At 41.5% G+C, this 21538-nt stretch overlaps 1 protein-coding gene across 1 annotated transcript; it reads right to left on the minus strand.

The window, feature by feature from the left end:
* Positions 1 to 1067: 1067 nt before the first annotated feature.
* On the minus strand, positions 1068 to 21459 carry mindy4 (MINDY lysine 48 deubiquitinase 4). Its single transcript, XM_080769405.1, has 18 exons — positions 21228 to 21459; positions 20859 to 20978; positions 19086 to 19291; positions 18526 to 18817; positions 18018 to 18259; positions 17519 to 17577; positions 16872 to 16987; positions 16581 to 16697; positions 16387 to 16478; positions 15639 to 15740; positions 13013 to 13076; positions 12459 to 12524; positions 10895 to 10962; positions 10497 to 10560; positions 9783 to 9944; positions 9211 to 9391; positions 5154 to 5232; positions 1068 to 4582 (listed from the first exon to the last, which is right to left on the minus strand). The coding sequence occupies exons 1-18, from the start codon at positions 21285 to 21287 to the stop codon at positions 4534 to 4536; spliced, it is 2139 nt and encodes a 712-aa protein (XP_080625531.1). The 5' UTR covers positions 21288 to 21459; the 3' UTR covers positions 1068 to 4533.
* Between the last annotated feature and the right edge of the window lie 79 nt (positions 21460 to 21538).

Here is a 21538-nt window from a genome sequence, read left to right on the forward strand (position 1 = left end):
CATGTAACTCAAGAACCGTTAGCCCCCACAGACTTCAAATTCGACACAAGCGTTCCACACCACCACAGGGGGTGGGTCGGTCGGACCCACGGTTGTCCAGAACCGCCCCAAAAAGCCCTTCTCCCCTACCCGGGCTGTGGACAGTGCCCCTGCCCAGGGTCCATGAGCTGGCATGTTCTGACCTCACAACACTCCATATTTGGTTATGGTTGACACAGAACTCCATATAAAGGAATAAAGGGACATCATTCTGACGCTGGGCATAAAAGGGACACAGACATAATATCTGGGTGGGGCATTCATTTCCAACTTGCATCATTCCAAGTAGGCCAGTGCCCACGGTTGCATTACAGCAGGGGTCTGCAACCTTTTTTTAAACAAAGTGCCATGTTTTTAGTTTCTAGATAGTCAGTGTGTCACTTTAATGACTCCAACATGCTTTGATTGTCCACGAATATAACCTTTTCCCTTGCTAAATATTCTTTCACATTGTTATAATGATCATTAGACTCAGAGCATAGCCCTCCTATCTCCCTCCCCAGTCAGAGTTCAGAGTTTTAATGAATATAAAATGATGTGCAGGATGTCATTTACATACAAATATGAGTGAATTAATTTATTTGACTACATTTTTTTAATTGTTTATTTACCAGTAGTTTTTTTTTTAAATGCCAGTGTGCACTGCCAGTCAGTGATCACCTTCCTTTGTGCCAAGGTTGCCTACCCCTGCATTACAGCTGTACACACATACAGACAGACGTACAGAAATACAGAGACATTTTTAGAACCGATCCTATTTTTAGAGCACACCGCACGCGGTATCCGTGCGTCTCGTGTAGCTGGTATCATTGACATGTATTGGTCCTATCCAAACGCACTGTACGCACGCAGTAAACTCATACTCGCGCAAAATTGCCTGGTGTAGCTTGGCCGTTAATGAGCATAAACGACCATCACCTGGGCACAGTCTCACACACACAGCTCCCCTCTGCAGTGCTCTATTACTGAAAGTGACTGCATGGAGTCTGTCTTTTTTCTCTCCAAAAGCACTTGAATATGATTAAAGCTCACACACCATAATTCACTAGCCTAAAAAATGTTTAATCGATTCATATAGATACATGCCATATACAGTATATATATATATATATATATATAATTATTTATTTATTTAAAACTTTAATTTGTATTTTTTGTTGTTGTACATTTGTATTGTATTTGCATTGTTCTGGACCCCAGGAAGACTAGAGGCTCATTAATGTGTCTCTAATGGGGATCCTTTAATAAACAAACAAACAGCAGGTTTCCACCCATAGATTACAACTCAAGTGTTCAACAGCATAGTCGCGTCCAGACTCAATACTGACATGGCAGTGATAGGTCTAATCACTATCAGTGATGACAATGAGACAGCCTACAGTATACAGGAGAAGCAGAGAACCTGACATAATGGTGCCAGGAGAACAACCTGGCTTTCAACATTGACATGACCAAAAAGCTAACATTGACATGACCAAAAAGCTGATCGTGGACTACATGTTAACAGGCAGAGAGCACACCGCATTCCATCGATGGGGCCGCAGTGGAGAGGGTCAGCGACTTAAAATTCAACACAACATTGCCTGGTTGCTATATATGTTTATTACCGGTATATTACTATTATTGCTGCAACAATGTCTGAGGATACCAGAACAAAATGTTACTCTTATGTACCTGTAAAAACAAGATGCAACAATAAAGTAACCTTGAACCTCAAACAACCCCGAAACATTGTCATCACATGCACCACACAAACTCCTCTCAAACTAGCCTCTCCTGGCAGAGATTTCATCTAATGATTCTTGTTTGAATTGGATGTCTCACAAAATCAACTTTAAGGGAATGCACCTTCTCTACATCATTTTTTTGTTCTTGAGCTCAGCGAACAGTGCATGAATTGTACCTGCAGGGTAGCTCAGTTTTGTAGAGTGACACTGTGAATCACCAGTTTCTGGGTTCAATACCGGCAGTGGCGTGCACAGACATTTAGAGGGGCAGGTGCTCAAGTGAAAAAGGGCACCTTGCGCAGCGCGTGGAACCGGCCAGTTGCCTGAATAGTGTGAGATTTATAGATTTGATCAATGTCACCATGGTCCACATACTGTAGTGTACACTGTACAATTTTTTTGTCTTATTTTTTCTCAAAAGGGAACATTGCTGTCCAGAGGGCAAGGGCAGGGTAGTACCCCCTAGTGTCTATCTGTGCACGCCACTGAATATGGCAAGGCCAACTTGGTCTATCTATGCGAACAACAGCTTGGATAACTAAGACATGCTGTTATTGCAACCACTTTCACCAAAATGTATGCCAAAATGACTAGAAATGTTTTGATGCTTCAAGCCATCAAGAAATATGAGATTAGGTTAATTTAGCTTATTTTTTGTTTCTACACATTTTGTAATTTGGGGTTTCTGAAGCCAGGAGGATAATAAAAATCATCTGTTACATTCTTTGAGATATTTGTTTTCTCCTCCGTTTCCTGGTATCGAGTGCAAAACTGCAAGTGCCGTCAATGTGAGTTTATTTCATAAGCCTGCGCAGCACACTACATTATGGAGTCCAAAACACACAGAGGACTGGTTCTATCATGCTGGTCCATATTTGTATTTCTTTCATAGACTGACTGATCAGCTGGTTGACACGCTTTGGCTGCATGCCCTAAATACTTTATTATTTTTACGTCAATTTGGACAGATATTGGGGCCGCTGTGATTTGTGTTCCCCCGCTGCCCCTGTACAAACATATTCGACACAAGGAATTAACAATCAGCATCCTTTATCATATTGCCCTGTGCCTTTTCATACACGCGCAGGAGGCACACGCTAGGTTTAACATCGCGTGCCTCTTGGCAGAGACCTGCCATCCTGATTCCTGTTTGAACTGGATGTCTCACAAAATCAACTTATAAGGGAAAGCACCGTCTCTGCATCCTCGTTTTAGGTTGTTGAGCTCAGTGAACAGTGTATGAATTGTACCTGGGTGGTTCAGTTGGTAGAGTGTATGAATTGTACCTGAGGTAGTTCAGTTGGTACAGTGTGTGCCTTTGAAATGCTATAGTTTCTGGGTTCAATCAGTATTGCCTAATGATGATCAGCGGACGTTTCTAGAGGCGGGTCAATGCGGTGCTAAAAGACGCTGCGATGTCATCGTGAGATAACGTCATTACATCATTTAGTAAACTGCATCATTACACAGAAAATACACAATGAGATTTGTTTGTTTAGGCTCTGGACAGGGCCCCTGCCCAGGCTCTGGACAGGGCCCCTGCACAGGCTCTGGACAGGGCCCCTGCCTAGGATCTGGACAGGGCCCCTGCCCAGCCTCTGGACAGGCCCCCTGCCCAGGGTCTGGACAGGGCCCCTGCCCAGGCTCTGGACAGGGCCCCTGCCCAGGCTCTGGACAGGGCCCCTGCCCAGGCTCTGGACAGGGCCTCTGCCCAGGCATCACCATATATGCAGCTGGCCTGTTCTGACATCACAATGATATTCTGACATCTGCATAGACTCCATATTTGACAAAGAACTCCATATATGGGCATAAGCGGGGGACACAGACTAACTAGAAATGCACTCTGTCGAGCTGCCAACTTGCGCTTTGCACACAAGTTGGCCATGCCCATGAATGGCCTACTTTGAACCGGCCACATATGTCAGTGTTGTCCCTCGGCCAACCAAGGACCACCGTACCTACCTACACACACAAACACACACACACACATACCCAGCCGATCACCCAGCCAATGATCAAACGTGGCTTAGTTACGTCATCAGCCAATCCCTGATTGTCCGAGCGACGCCACCGACATACACAACCGATTACAGTAACTTGCACGCTAGTAATAACTGGGTGGGGCATGCATTTCCAACTTGCATCGTTCCCAACGGATACCGCTCTAGTATATAGATATATATATATGTGTCACTACTACTAGTGCACATCGCTGCATGTCAAATACAATGATGTACGATAAGAGCGCCCGTCACTTCACACGGGCGTGATTTTTCATTTAGAGGGAATTCTTTTTTAGACACTCTTTAAAAGTTGCCAAATGTATTATGAAAAGTACCTCAATTTGTTGGTAGCTGCAATCTGAAAGGTTGCTAAAGCTATAGCAACCAAATCACTAAGTTGGCAAACTGGGTACAATACCCATTCGGGACAGTGATAAATATTATCATTTCATATAGATCAGTGGCTCTGAAAGTGGGGACCTTGGGACTTCTGTTTTTCCTGAATTTCTTCAAAACGCAGCAAGGACCTTAAGTTAAAAAAATCTGTAACTCGGCGTGTACAAATGGAACCATTTTGTACACTCTTTAGTAATGGATCTGTGGCATAATACAGAGCAAATTGAGGACCCTTGAAATTAAAATGTTTGAGAACCACTGATCTCTAGATAATACCTATTTATGTAGATCAGTTACTTTGTGCAAAAATGATCTTCTTCATCCATAGCAGAGAGGAACTGGATGAGTCATCCTCATCTGGCCAATCAGAGAATAGGCTCTGTGGAGTTCCAGTTGACAACCGCATCTTTCCACCTGGGTACAAAGAAAATAATTATCATATTTCGGTCATGTCAACCTGACCGAAATACTAGTTGAATGTCAACCTGACCGAAATATTAATTTAAAAACAGAGCTTAACAAAAATAAATACAATTTTGAGTAACGCCGGGGCTCCACTGCAACCACTGGGCGTCCATCATTATCGCATCTTCGTCAACGCAGGGAATGTTCCCTTTTTAATCAATGAAGGGTGCTCCACTACCGACGGTTGCGTTTGGACGGCGTCACCCATTCTCTCCGGTTCATTTTTTGACGCCATCCATCCAAGAGCTACGTGATGGAGCTCCAGCACAATATACAGTATAAAATGGTAGTCATTTTATTATAATACATTAAGAAAGATTTCTTTCTGAGCAACATGAAAGTCACCCAAGACTGGTTAGCAACAAATCAAAACATATGTATCTATTACATGATCTTTGCAAAGTGTTTAATGGTGCAACAGGGGACATAAATACACATACATGAAGTGATGCAATGTGTTTCTGTCCATCCATGAAGGAAAGACAGAGAATGTGTGGCTGAAAAACACCAAAATGCTCACTTTGTCCGAATGCAATGTTCCAGCGGAGGAATGAGGTCAGGGTCGACATCTTGGGAGGCAAGGGCCGGGATGCCGACAGCTAAAAGCAGACACAGTCAGTTAGTCCGGGTTAACTCTGAGGGCCCTATTTGAACGATCTATGGCACCTGGTGCACAAGTGCTTTGGGGAGTGTTCAACTCCACATAGAAACCAGATTCTACAAATGTCTTCTAAATCCTGACAGTTTTCTGAAAAACACACAATGTCAGTTGTGATCAAACTTTTTCATGTCAAGGAGGCCCAGAATTGTATTTAGCCACCGACCCCCATCTGAAAATATTTTGTGCCACATTTTCACTATTTGTGTGCTATGAGCTCGGATATCTGTTATCTCTTTGATTGATTGATTAACAGTTTGCAGAATTACAGTACATTTCAAGTACAACTCAATACAACAACTGTTAACTTTAACTGTGAGTGGACGACACCATAAAGCATTGCAGTTGTTTACAATAGGGCCCACCATTTTCATCAAAACAATTAGAGACGGTACGAATATACACAACCATGTAGTCAAAACAGGAAATCATCATAGAGGAGGTAAAAAGGGAACAGAAACATATACAGTGAGGGGGGAAAGGGTGGGGGGGATTCAGATTTTACGGGGGCCAGTTTCGAATTGCAGCCGTCCGTAGGTGCCCTTGACTTGAGGGCGGTTTTGAAGGAGTCAAGGGATTTGCATGTCTTAATGACGGTTGGTAGGGCGTTCCACATTTTGGTGGCAACAGCTAAGGTTTAAAATAATGGTTAAAGTGGTTCAAAGCTAAGGTGTCACAGATGCATTCCAGCCAGGTCTTAATGGGTTAAGCTATGCTGGGTGAAAAGTAAGACACAAATGGTTGTATTTAGCCTCTGAATTAGTCATAGTTGTGTTTTGGGTGCAACAATGAATTAAAACAATCAGTGTCATCTCACACTGCTTTTAAAAAAAGGCAGGTGCACCTGCACTTAGATAACGGATCTGTTTGTGAGCTTCTTTTGGCATCACACGAGCAGTTGCACAATGCCAAAAGCAATAATGACTCAGGAGACAGGGAAACAAAAGCTCACCAAAAACATCTAGTGGAAACAGGTGGCGGACCACCTACTAACTGTACTATTGAAGATCAACTACAACTGACTTCAACTGAGTGCTGCTGCTAGCAATGGCATAGCCTATTTGAAGTTCAGACCCGCACCTTCCTGTAAGTCCTGTAAGGTGTCCTCATGTCCAAGAGACGTCTGTGATACCTTGGCAAACATGTTCTTAGTTAGGGCCTTTATTTAGATAAACTATTAAAGCATGCACGCTGCAATGGCTGCACGCTATATTGTGTCAAGAGCCCAAAATGGTAATTCATAACCTTTTAAACCAGTGCATACTGCATAGAGAAAGAAAAGAAAAAAATCACACCCGTGTGAAGTGAGTGGTGCAACTCTGTGTGTGGGGGGCGGAAGTTCCAGACCCAAAGGAGCGCACCCAGGGTATCGGCCCGATTCCGGCGAGCCACCCCATGTCCGAAACGGTTGAGAAATTACAGAGTTACCGTGTGGGGGGTCCCTCTACTGTACTGTACTGTAACTGTACTGTACACTGTACTGCACACCCAAAATCACTGTATACAGTTAATATGTGCGTGTGTGTGCTAGGTTGCGCACAGGTGGTGAAAAACAACCATGCTGTTTTCGTGCTCAGACTCACCCAGCAACCCACACACATAGCTCGGTAAGGGAGTGGTTGCACCACTCAAAAACCCAGAAGCGGTCTGATATATTTGAGGCTTGTTTGGAGCCGTCACCCCATATCGCTATTTTTGGGGTACCATCAGATTTTGAACTTCTAACCCAGAAACAGTCTGATATGGTAGCATTTGCCACACTGATAGCAAGACGTAGAATATTGTTGGGATGGAAATCCCCAACTTCCCCTTCTATATGTGGCTTAAGGATATTATGGGATTTTTAAAATTGGAAAAAATAAAGTTTACAATTAGAGGTTCAACAGAAAGGTTCTTTTCTAGCTGGCAACCATTTATTACCTACTTTGAGAATCTGAGAGTACTTCCGACAGACTAATTGAATCAATACTATGTGTGTTTTTTGCTTTCTCATAATTGCGAATGCAGTGAGCACTTACTATGAGACCTAGCAGATCATGTCTGTCTGTGTGCTGTCTGTCTGTCCCGCTATCCAAATATGGAGTGTGTTGCATCAGCAATCACTCAGCTCCATATATGGGCACAAAAGGGGCCAGGTCCACATATACAGTAACAGCGGGACAGACACACAGACAGACAGACAGACAGACATGATCTGCAGGGTCTCAGCTGCGTTCGCTTCCCGCGTTTGCGCGTCTTACTGGTGATAGAACGGTGTATAGAGGGTGATGTATGACAACGTTCCGAACACAATCTTTTCCAACAACTTGTGACTGACTATCTTTTGAACTTGAATAACCCAACTCATAATTGTATTTATTTTGTTTTATTTTATTTTATCTGTGCTTAAATTATTATTTTTGTATCCTACTGTTTATATCATATGTCTGTATGTATGTTTGTTTTTGTATGTCTGTACTCAATTATTAATGTTATTTTTTTATATTGTTTTAATGATGACGATAACTGGGGGGAGGGATGGGGTGAGGGAGAAAAAAAAAGGTATGTTCAAACTGTACTAAATTTGTTGAAACCTATTACCAAAAAACAGAAGCGTATCTCTCTAGGACTGGTCGTCCTTAGACGAGCCCTCCATCGTTGCTTCCAGTCACCCCGGTTCTCCATACTAGCTCATTGGTGCTTTGCGCTCCTGCGTCTTTCTTGAGTACATCCACATACAGTATGTTACTGTGTCCTCGTGACCAGTGCCCCTGTGTTAGATTATGTTTCTAGTTTGCTGGCTGGCAGCTCTTGGTGTCTTTGGCAGTGACCTCACAACGTGTCGATGTAGATCAGCTAGTTGAACTATTCAAAAATGTTTTTCAAAATAGTAAAAAAGGCAAAGTACTTTAGGGTTACGGGGTTTAGCATGGACGGAAATAGAGCACATGGTCTCCATTGCCCGGGAGGGAGACCGTAGGTCAATCGTACCTGTGCGGATCAAGTCAAATGCCTTTTTGAAGTCGATAAAGCACAACACGGCGGACAGATTGTTCCCTTTTAACCTCCTATGGGTTCATTCATGACCATATTTTCTATCAGCATTAAAGTGTCTGACCATGAAAAAGATTTACGTTGTTGGTGGCTCCAAGCACGGAAAATTGGCTGGTGCCCATCGGACACTCGTCTCATGCAACATGGATATTATGGCCCAGAGCATTATGTTATTGAACCGCATTGTTGAATCCCTCAGCAAAGAAAGTCATCTACCATGTTGAACGTTAGTGATGTAATGTGTCATCGTCATTTGGATTGTAAGCAGAGCGCATGCACATCTGTATACCCCCAAGTAAAGATAGCAATGTGCCAACAACTGTGCTCTGCAGTCTGCACCAAAGGGCCATGAGAGAAAAGATTTACCCAAATCCATGTTGAATTAACAGCGAGGATTACACCCATTACATCAGCACACCTGCTGAAAACTAAAGAGATGTGCACAGATAACGTGATACCCCCACATTAACATACAGCAGTTGTTCCCAAAGTCCCAAACTTTTTCATGCCAAGGACCCACAAAATGATACTCATTAGCCTGCGGACTCCCCCATAAGAGAAGAGTTTTACGGCTCTAGCAGTGATTTTCAACCATTTTCATTTCAAGGGCCCCCGGTTTGAACTGAATTAGGCTACGGTCCCCTAATTACTGGCATTTCTATCTCTGGGACCCCCATTTATATTGTAAAATCAAAGTTAATTTAACTCTGAGAGTTAAATTAACCAAATTTAACCAAATTAATAATTTGTACACTCTCTGAGTTTAGAGTTACAGACCCAAAAGAGTCCATTTGGTTGGTATCATTTAGCTGGGGTCCACCTGGAACTCCCTCAAGGACCCCACTTTGGGAACCACTGACATACAGCACTGAAAAACGCTACATACAGACAGTGAGGCGGATCTCTTCCTGTTGATTGGCCAATCCATCATAGTAATATAAGTCAAAATCCTGGGCCTCATCCCGTTTGGTCAACAGCTCCCTCTGCAGGCCAAACAGCACACTGAAGTGGCTCTCGCTGAATACCACCCAGATAGGGAAACGAGGGGTCTGCAGGCGTGCTCCCACCTTGGAGTAGAACACAGCAAGGTGGAATAGAGCAGAAAAGCATATTGAATCAAATCAAATATAATAAAGCAGAGCAGAATAGATTGCAATAGTACTGTGGTTGAGTAAAGTGCTACAAATGAACCTAGACTAGAATACATGTGTGCAAGAAAGAAATTAAGCATCTGTGGACAAGCAACCGGCATACATCTACATAATCTACAATGCATCTGTAAGCAACATAGTCATATTTTCTTACACGTTTATCAGATAGAGATAAACTGTGTTCTGGCTGGGAAACCCTGTTCCACCCTTTTATTATTATTACTGTCGGTGTCTGTTGGTTGCCAAAGTTGCAGTACTGCAGAGAGGAGCAAGAGCTGGAGCTGAGACACACTCACAAATAACTCACCTCACAAATGTTGTAATGTTCAAATAAGGAGAGCAGGCCAATATCACAGTGGCCCTTGATGCCTTTGAGAAGGGTCAAGTTGCCGTTGCCCGAGTCCAGCTCCATATCGTTGTCAAAGACATTAGAGACTGCACTTCCACACAGCAACAGGTTCACCAACTCCTGAGGTGGGAACGGGAGAGTAATACATTATGCTAGTGTCCCAGTTCTTTTCATTATCCTGGCATTCCCATTTTAGTCATGTTCTCAAACAAATTTCAAACCTTAAAAGAAAAGAGAAAGAAATGAGACCAAGGCACTCTTGTGGAGAAGTCAATGGATAGAAAGAATAAAAAACTCCTTGGACCGGACGGCTGGCGCTATGTCTGATCAATAAAGACATAAAAAGCCCTAAAGAAATATCGTAAAACATATATATAATATAGACTAGACAATATGTTGACTTGAGCATAGGCTTCTCCCATAAGAATATAGTAACTAATCATATCAGTTGTATTTATTTTGTCCCTCATGTTTGTGTGTATGAATGCATGTGCTTGCCACAATACATTTCCGCTGTCTCATTACTGATTGCAGATCACTGTTCATTCTTGTTCTCAATAAGCAGCTGCGCACAAAATACATTTCTTTAAGAGACTAAACAAAAACAACCATGAATAATTGCAACTTGTATTGGCAAGAAAAAATATTCCAAAGATGATGATGAAGTGGTACCTGTGTGCAGTAGCCATAAGCTCCTATAAGTGTGGTAGTGGGGACGTCCATATCATCTCTCACTCTGACAAGAGGACAAAAATCACTGTATTGTATGAATATAATCTCCAATCATAATAATAATACTCTGCTATTAACTGTGAAATTCAGCCTCACTTCTTTCCTTTTGTGACCATGCACCTTTTGTGTATTTGGTAAATGTGATAGTGTGTCTATTTTCATGACTATTTTTTTCTAAAACAAATGCTGGCAGCTTGTAGGGACTATAATTCCACACACTTTTTTACACTTGTAAACTTGTTAAAGTTAATCATACTCTCTGTCTCAAGAGTATTTTTCTACACTACTGTTTGTGTGCAGTGCACACAATAGAAAAAACAAAGATTGTGCATTCTTACTTTTCAATAGATCGAGACAGAACAGCAGAGATGGTGAGCAGTATGCACCCTAAGGCTCCATTCTCAAACTGTTGGCAAATAATATTAAATATAACATTGTTAAGAGAGTGTAAGTGATCTCTTTAAATAAGTATATTCAGAAAGCAATTACTCTAATAGTGTGTTTGTTCAGTAACAGGTCACAGGTGTCTCTAGTCTCCACGCTCTTTAAAAAAAACATTTTCAGGTGAGGATATCAATTTTATCCAATCAGGAGAGAGAACTCATACAGGATAAACAAGTGTAATTGAAAGACAAAAACAACTAGACAACCTCGGAGAGGTCGCAATTTTAAAAAATTGCAGAGTGTGGTTGCCGCAGTGGCTTACATATATATACCCCTCCCACTGATATTGCCAGCCTGTTACAGTTTCAAGTCACACCTTAAATCGTGTGTAAGTAATTCGGAGGGGATTTAACCCCCGAAATTCTGGTTTTTCGACAAACGGTTACATTTATCGCGTTTGCGGCGCCCCCTATGGATGAAAATGGAATTGCTTTTGGAACTCGGTTGAACGAACCACCCCGGACATGTGATTCAAATTTTGGATGGATTGGACATTCCGTTCGTGATTTATGGCATTTTTCGTGATATAGGCCCTTCCTACTGACTTCGGAAGACGATTACGGCCGAACGATACGCACTACCGAAAATCTGCGTTTGTGTTTTAATCGGATGGGTCCAGAGATCACGTGTACAGATTTTTGTGAGATTTGGACAAAATCTGTAGGAGGAAAAGCAAAAAGTGTGTTTTGGACAAAATTCAAAATGGCGGAAAATCCATCATGGCGGAAATGGGCGTGGCCTATATGGGGAGATGCGTCATGACCCAAGGAATCCAGGGAAAAAATAATTTTGATTTTACGACATACGGTTCAAGAGTTATGAGCCAAAAGGTAAAGTGGGCTGTTATAGCGCCACCATGAGGCCGACCTAAAAAAATATATTTTTAATTAATTTTAGTGATAATTAGGAAATATTCCTCCAAGTTTTGTAACTATAGTGCTTACAGTCTCAGAGGGAAAAATACTTGAATGTGATTTTTTGCATTTTTCCATTGAAGTCAATGGGATAATTTAATTCACTAATAAATTCATATCAATTAAACTATACAACATTTCTCTTAGCAAAGTACACGCCATCGATTCCCGATTTTTCCGGTCAATTTGACATATGGCTCAAGTGCGTACAGTCAAAACTGAGGGAGGGGTAGTGCGTCAAAATAAAGACTAGTGGAAGAAAAATAATAAGTGGAAGTGGAATAAAGTGTTACAATTACAAGAGTCTGGTTGCCCTGTTGGGCAACCACACTAATGAGCAGACACATTTGGAACTACAACCCTATAAAATTGATTGAATCTTCTGATTCGATAAAATTGGTATCCCGACCGTTTGCTAAAGAGCTGGAGAGATGAAATATAGAGCTTAAACTAATAATAATAATAATACTTTTACAATAATATAGACACAGTTTAACTGTTTAAAGATAAAGTGAGCAAAACTTAATATACAGTAGTTACTTACCAGCTGAATGTGCTGCTCCAAAAGCAACTGCAGATCCTTGAGATTATCAACAGTGATGCACATTATCTATAGGAGACAAATGGATGTTTAAATGGTTTCAACTCCTACAAAGTAGTACTGATAAAGCAGACAGCCTTGCTATGGTCATGTCACGACCTCCGTGGAGATTTAACCTGGAGATTTAATTGTACATACAGTCACAGTATACACATTAAGTGAAATTGGGTGTAGCCATATCAGACAGAAAGTCTGATTCTTCTCCAAGTTGACACCTACAGTACTTTCAATATTAAATTGATCAGATTATGTTTATTACACTATTATTCAATTATGTCCAAAGTATAAAATGTATAAAATTTTGTTTATTTTGTCTAAATACAGTATGTTAACATACAAATATGCAGCAGCTATGCCAAAGTACAGTACAGCAACAATAAGCACACAAATTAGTGTGAATATTTGTATCCATCTGAAAGTATCTTGACAATACCATGTGTACATAAGAGTACACATTAATATGGGTGGCCTCAGCGGTTTGTCATAGTACAGCGTACCTTTTCAAACACGCCTTCAGATTTGAAATGTACAGGTGGGATGAAATTATTTCTTCCTGAAGTTCTGTTAAAGAAGGGGAGAAATAAATAAAATAATTAAATACAACAATAGTAACCTAAATATTAGAAATATTAACACAAATCTTTACATAATAAAAATAAAAATAAGATTAACTAAACATAAGGTAATATAGGCCTACCCTATAATTATAAGAACAAAGTAAACACATACAATTAAAGAATGGCACTTGACATTAATACTGGAGCTAATGTGGGCTTTATATTTTGTTTTATAATTTGTACAGTTTGTTGTGTCTTGTCTCAAGCTGGGTCACAATGGAAACAATCTTTGGCTTTTTGTGTATAATCCACATTGGTGTTTTTCTAAATAGTGACATTGTGGTGATTTTTTAACTGCTAATAAAGTATTCTATTAATCAAAAAGTTTGTAATAAGACCACTTAATAACCCCAATGTCATACCATACGCCTCATCTCTTACCCGCCTAAGTGAGGTTTCACATCCTTTCCTTAGGGGCTGTGTCCACCAAGATGTTTTGTCTTGAGAATGTTTTTGTTGTTTAGTTAACAATGGGAGAGCCGTGTGCAGTGTGATGAGGCGCTGAACAGCTGTTTTGCTCTTGCGCGTTCACGTGAGGAGTTTTATTTGCTTACCGAGAGCTGAAATATTTTTAGAGCGGAAGAAACGTGTTGGACAGTCTGGACACTAGTCTTATAATTCAATAGCTACATCAGATCCTGTAAATGCGGCTACCTGTACATACATCACAGAGAGCCAAACTGAACAAGAACTTTTTTTGCTTTGGCAATCCGAAGAAAGTTCAGGGAGGATGAAAGTGTTTCGTTCTGAACCCAAGACCCAGCCCCCTCAGTAATCTGCCCATATATCTTAATGAATCTGCTTAGCGACACCACAGGACCTTCCGTGCGTCTTAATACCTGGATATCCCCCTGCTGTGAAGATTTGTCACAGAGATACGGAAAGGTAACAACCTGTAGCACTTCTGGTTTTGTTCATGTATGGTCACTCAGATAGGTATTCCAGTTGTTTATACCTCCTGAAGGCTTGCCCTTGAGACTACACCTCTCCTCAGCTCTACTCCAAACTATCACTGGTTTTGCTGCTGGCAGGATGAAGCCTTGGGATGTATGTGGAAACGAGAATAACTACATCACGCTAGGACTTTCACTGCTAGTGATTTTTACTAGACGACTAGTTGTCGTACCAACAAGGTCAACTAGTGGATTTACTAGTCGACTAGTTGCTAAAAGCCCTACATCACCCCCAACTTGAACATTTGACCAACTTCTGACCGTTCAGAGAGGCCCAGCTGAAGTTCTGAATGACGCTGTGTGCAGACCTACCCCTGTACAATAAATCCCTTGGCACTATCATCTCTGCTCACAATATATCATATCACTGCTATGCCGATGACACACGACTGTTTCTATCCTTCCCCCCCTCTGCCACCCAGGTGGAAGACCGCATCACTGCATGCGTGGCTGACATCTCACAGTGGATGTCTTCCAACAACCTCAAGCTGAACCCAGACAAGACTGAGCTTCTGTTCTTCCCAGCTAAGTCCTGCCCTATGCGGGAGCTAACTATCTCCGTAGACGCCTTGGTAAAGTCTGTCCCTACAACCAGGAACCTTGGTGTTGTCCTGGACAGTCAGCTCTCGTTCTAAACACACATCACAGCTGTCACTCGATCCTGTAGGTTTACACTCTATAACATACGACAAATTAGACCGTTCCTCACCCAGGAGTCAGCCCAGCTCCTAATCCACACAACAGTCTTGTCAAAACTTGACTATTGTAATTCCATCCTTACCGGCCTACCGGCATGTGCACTTAAGCCCCTCCAACTGATCCAAAATGCCACAGCTCGCTTGGTCTTCAACCAGCCACACGTCCCCCCCCCCCTTCTCCGCTCCATCTATTGGCTCCCGGTCGCTGCCCGCACAGAATACAAAACTCTGATGCTGGCATTCAAAGCAACCAAACGCATGGCTCCCCCATATCTCACAAGTATGATTGTACCCTACAAACCCTCCCACACACTCAGATCAGCCAACGCAGGGAAGCTGGAGGTACCTTCACTAAAAACGCCGGGACAACGCTCCACACGTCCCAAACTCTTCTACCTTCTGGCTCCAAAACTATGGAATGCACTTCCCATCACAGTCAGAACTGCAGCCTCACTCCCAATCTTCCGCCGTAGTCTGAAACCCACCTCTTCAGACTCCACCATGGCCCGTAGCACTTGCCCTAGCCTAGCCCCTTAGATAGCATTTTATGTCGACTTAGATAGTATTTTAGACAGACTTATAGCTCGTTACGTAGACAGCACTAGAATAGCATTTTATGTATATTGTATAATATATAATATAGTATATATATAATATGTATAGTTGACATAGATACTCCACTATTACGTTCTTAATTTATACACGATTCATGATAACTTTTTATTTATGTGATGTATGATATGCTTTTGTTTTTGCTTAAATGTCGCTCTGGATCAACAGCGCCTGCTAAATGCCTAAATTGTAAGAAGCAGTGTTTGGTGATACAACTTAATCTGTAGAAATGTTTCAGCTTACATTGCAACGGTTGCTTGTTTCTGCTCCCCAGCTCTCCATAGCACCTCAGCAGCTGCTAACATGAGACACTTTCTTCGAGTGGAACAGGAAGGTCTTAAGCCCCTGGAAACAAAGCAACATTTACATGAATTCCTGGTCAGCTGATCCAAATTAATCCATACTCTAATACTTTGAATTGTCTATTCTAATCAAAGTATATCTCGATGTGAGTTTATCAGGCTGTTAAAGGGACACTTCACCCTTTTTGCAAAAAAATATATGTTAATGACGTTTAGAAGCTTTAGAACACTTTCCTGGGGGTCTTTATGTGTGTAATATGTGGTTTTAGATATTTTAGATTGTAGCAGTGAGCCTGTTGTCTCTGATGTCATGGACACTGGGCTCACTTCCTTCCTGGACTACATGTTGTCTCAGTAAGACAGCTATCCCCCCTTTCCACAAGGAGGAACAGTGCACCAAAGAATTATGGGAATTGTAGTCCAGGAAGGTAGTGAGACCAGTGTCCATGACATCAGAGACAACAGGCTCACTGCTACAATCTAAAATATCTAAAACCACATATTACACACATAAATACCCCCAGGAAAGTGATCTAAAGCTTCTAAACGTCATTAACATATATTTTTTTGCAAAAAGGGTGAAGTGTCCCTTTAATGTTAGAACAATCTATTCTAAGTGATTATAGTTCGTCATGTATATAATATATCTTATACTATAGGGTATAAGCTTCAATCACAGAGGGACCTACTGAAGGCCTGTGTTGCTCCCATTGGCCCCTTCAAATAAGATTTTCTTTAGGACACAAGCTTGGATGGAAGCCAGCACTCCACACGGACCACCCTGAAAAACAACACAGTCAGGTTCCAACAGTATTTCCCACAACGTATCCATTAGGTTAAGTATATAACTGCATAATTCAATGCATTACATGATTTTACCAACCTTTTTCTGAACAATTCCATATGTCAGGTCAGGTGTTTCTGAGAATGTGAAACCCTGATTCCTCCACTCAGTACTGAAGCAGCTTGAGCTGGAACCTAGGAAGATCTCCTTCAATGCCTGAAAGAATACACAAACAGAGAAGAAACACTATTATGCGAAATCTACAGTCTAAAGGTAGCTTGGCAATTTTAGGCAAGCTACTCCGCTGTATGGACAAAGTATACATCAGGCTTTATTGAAAGGATCCTGCAGAAAATGTGCTAAAATATGACCACGCTGTGGTCTCCCTACAATGGCAGTGTGCAGGTCCATGGGATAGCTGTCATAGCTGCACTGGGGGATAGGCCTTGCAGAGTGGAGGGAAAGGGTGGAGAGTTCACGCAACTCCTCATCATCATCAATGTCATCTGGAAATCCATAAGATGAATCAGAATCAGCTATTGTCACATCACAGAATTACAAAGCAAAAGAGTGGGTGAAATTCGTTTTTGTGCATAAACATACAATTATATACTTGATTAAAACGGCAAATGTCGTCAGAAAGCACAATGGAGACAGACGCTAAAGAGAGGGGTAGTAGAGGGAAGATGACATGCAGTGGTGGAGAAGAGTACTGCATGTCAGTGCATTTTGCTGAAGTAAAAGTAGCAATACCACAAGGTAGAACTACTGTTTTCCGTAATATGTAAATGTCCTCTATTCAATATTTTCCATTATCAGCCTCAGGTGTAGTGGAATAGATGAATAAAATACAAAGAAATGGAAACACAACATAAAAGTACCTCAAAGTGTACCTATGTACAGTACTTGAGTAAATGTACCCATGTCCACTGAGGAACACAAGTGCTGAGCAAGGTTCACACCATGGAGGTGACCACATAGTCAGTGCACCGTAAACTGTAACTATGATGAATAGAGCTTTCACACCTGGCACCTACCCAGAATCATCTCAGACAGGTGCTGGTCATTCATGTTTTGATTACTCAATGACTTTTTTCTAGGGAAAAGGCAGACATAAAGAAATAATATAAAGACTTCTGACCAAATAAATGGAAACTTATAGATTTAAGTGGTCTTTATCAGGTCTCAGAGAAACAAACACTTTATTTAGAACACACCCAAATCAAATCATATTACGGCGTATGTGTTCAATCAATTATTCAATCAAAGCAAACAGCATAAGCAATATTAGTTTGCCTCTTCTACAAAAATAAAAGTTACAAGGCTGCATTCTGGAATGTCATCCGCCATGCGTGCCAAGCTCTGTCCCTTGTATTATACCGTACTTGTTGTATTATTTCCCACCACGAAGTAACCTCGCGTCAGTGTCACCAGGCTATCCAACTAGGAGGTCTGGTAAGACGGGCAGTGTCGGTAGGCCAATCAGAGGTAGGCGGATGTTACCATATCTATCAAAACCCCAAGGTATGTACTTACTTCCTGAGCTTGTCTTTCTCAAAAGGTTCTTCACTCCATCCTTTCTCTGGTGGACTCTGTGACGGCTGACTCTCCTTAGTTGACCTAGACGTGTGGAGCCGAGTTAGCCCACTTTTTGGGCTTCTTTCATGTGAGCCAGTCATCGAAGGCCCACCCCTGGTGGAAATGCTGGTGTCTTCCTCATTTCCAAGCAAGGGATGAGGCACGCTTGCCCTTCGACTCTGCCTTTTCTTGCTCGATTCCTTAAAATCAATTAAGTAAAATATGGACATTGAATACATCTAGATTTTCTTAGGAACTGTATTAAAAGCTCATCTTACAGTATATTTAACTTTTTTGACCACATTGATATCGGCAATTGTGCAGCTAGTGTCTACTTTTGAAAATGTTTGAAAATGGCTTCAAATTAAGTTCACTTTCACATTTTCAAATCAGTTTGAAAACTTTTTGACAGAGAAATCTGGCATCGGTTGGGCTCTATTCACAGTAAGTGTGGAGGACTACCTACCTGGGATGAACTTGCTACTGGACCAGCCATCATACCACGTCTAATACGTGTGTGTGTTCTGTTCTTTTGGGCATTCTCAGTGATGCAGTTATGGCTCTCTGAGATGCCGGCCCTTTGTTCTCTCTCTCTCTTGATGAAGCTCTCATTTTCTTTGAGACGAGCCACCAGTGGCTGGTCTCTTTGGATGTCTGAGGTACCGCTCCAGAAATCTGTCCGGTCGTGCCCGGTGTGTCTGTCGCTCTCAGATAATGACGTGGTGCTTTGATAAGGATATGCCTCCTCTGGGAATGACCTGTGACACAGAGAAGTGCCTTATGAATCGTTATGAACCTTTATTCTTTCTTTATTCGGATCCCCATTAGCTTCCACAAAGTGGTCGCTAGACCTCCTGGGGTCCACACAAAAATGTATACAATAAAAACAGATAATAATTGAACCGTTTCCAACCATTTTTATGGGTATATATGACAATAATAATAAACATGACAGGTTTAAATTACAAAAATACAAACAAGGTACAGAATGTATACACAAGATCCAATATAAAAAACAATCTCTACCTTGATATGTCATCTTTGCTGCCATGCTGCGGTCTTGAGTTGTCCTCTGTTCTATTGTTATTCATCACTGCTGATGTCCCAGCTACATTGGCATTTGGGTTATTTTGGGCAGCTCGGAGAGGATCCTCATTGAAGACTGTGTTGTGTCCCTCAATGTGATGTTTTATAATAATCTCCAACAGTGTTTTTAGAGGATTTTGTTGAACCTGCAACGATTGAGTGGTCACATTAAAAGGTGGTGTATGTGATTTCTTTGTGTTTTTCATTTTGTCTTTTGTTAAAATAAATTAAAGCCTCACTAAGTTTTTTTTTTTAACAAATAAAATCCAATCTGTATGGTTGTAAATACAATATAACTTATACAATTGGGTTGTTGTACAGAAGACCTGACTGTCTTCACTCGCTCATCCCCTGGGTCACAGTATTAGCCTCGGAAAGAACCGTCTCATATAAGAATTGTGATCTAAAAATAAACGACGTTTACGATTAGTCACTCATATTTGATACAGTCCGTTTCTGGTGGAAATGCAATTAATTCGGCAGTACCTCGCCGTCAGTTGATGCTTCATAATCATATCCACGAGTCATGCTCTTTTGTTTCTTTTTGGAACACAGTTCTTATATGACACGATATTAAACACATCTAGGTAGGATGCGACCATTACGTCAGACGTCGGTGCTTCGATGGTGCCTGTAAGAGCCATTTGAGCCACCATATTGTTTAAGTTTTCATTGTCATTTGTCAATCAAGTTCAGGTTGCTATGGTTACAGGGAGGGTATTTAATCCTGGCCCTAATCAGGCGCAGGTGTTGCCAGTAGCAGAGGCAAACAGTTTTTAGACTGTGTGCTGATGACCTGTATCCTGTGTGCGTCGACGGTTTATTTATGTTTAATTGTATGCAAGAGTATAGGACTTTGAGCAGAATAAATATCATCTAATATAAACTCAGTGAACGTTTGGATATCAGTTTCTGGAGCACATGTCTGAACTTCCTCGGCAACCAGTCCAGTATCACCCAAGTATAGGGACTTGGGCGTTACACTGCCTTTAGATCATGTCAAAGACCATGTCTCACGTAGACACACAGGATCTGACACCGTTTTTGACCCAATGGTCAAGAAATTGATCCCTCAAGCAAGCAGGCCGGCTCTTCTAGCTCAATGGTCAAAAAAACTGGATTTTTTTGCAGATTGAAAGAGGATAATTCAAGCTTGCCCTACTGCTGCAATGTTGGTGAGTTTACCGTTTAATACAAGCAGATCGGAAATACGATTTTGATATGGGCTGTCAATGGAGGGTATTGCAACTCTAGATTCATCCAAAAAATAATTTTTAATCTAGTGTTGCAAATTGCGGCTAATTGGAAGTGGTACTGGGACACTATAAAATTGAAGATGATAAATGATCTGTGTTCTATATCCTGATTCGACAAAATTTGCAAGCCTGAAAGAGTTTTCTGTTCAATAAAGAGCTGAAGAGACAGGGAGACCCCCGTTCCTGAACATAATTTTCAGAATTACAGTAGCAATTATTGCATAAACTGTAAGAGCTCTCTCAAACATTTTCATGTCAAGGACTCCAAAGGAATATGTATGTGCCGCTGACCCCCAATTGAAAGTATGTTGTGCCAGGGACCAAATACAAGATTTAGCTTGTCAAAATGTTTCACTTCGGAAAGAAGACATTTTGCTCCTGGAACCCCACTTTGTTTTAATAAACATAACAAAAAAAAACTTACAGCACCTTTACATTACACTTTAAGTGGCCTCACCTTGTTCTTCTTATAAAGACTTTCCATATGAAGAATCTCTCGTAATTCTGATCTGTTGTTGATGCTGTTGTGTGTGCGAGGAAGCTCTTCATCCATGCAGGCAATAGTTCCTTTGAGTCCCTGCATGTTTGATGAATTGAACAAGGTGGACCCTCTTGTAAACAAGTGTAATGCTTAATTGGGTCGTCCACTCACAGTTAACAGTCTTTGTATTGTATTTCAATCATCAACATAAACAGTGTTAGCCTGATACAAGCTAACGCTACCTAGCCGCGTTAGCTTGCTGGAAAGGTTGCTTTGCATTTCAAACATAGACTGTAGAGATTTCAACCGAAGATGCCAACCATGATGAAGCTTCATCCTACTTACCTTTCGACTAAGATATTCCCGCACAAGCGATGAAGTAACCTCCTCTACTGATGCGACCATGGTGGGGGTTTCTGAAATCAGTCTTCTGTTGATACTGTGAAGTGTGAATCTGCATGAAGCATTTTGAACAGTCGCCCACAAACTACAACATGTAGTAATTGTGCGCCGTCCGCTGTGCTACTCTCTGTCTGTAGAGTACACCATATTATAACTCTATTGGGTGTTATGGACCGCCAAAGTATCCTGGAAGCACTAGTGCATCTCTTGAGTGGAGAACTGGAAATCTGTGAAGCTGCACGCACGTCTCGCAC

This window comes from Protomyctophum bolini (assembly GCF_963924005.1).
Source record: "Protomyctophum bolini genome assembly, chromosome: 8".
NCBI classification, from domain to species: Eukaryota; Metazoa; Chordata; class Actinopteri; order Myctophiformes; family Myctophidae; genus Protomyctophum; species Protomyctophum bolini.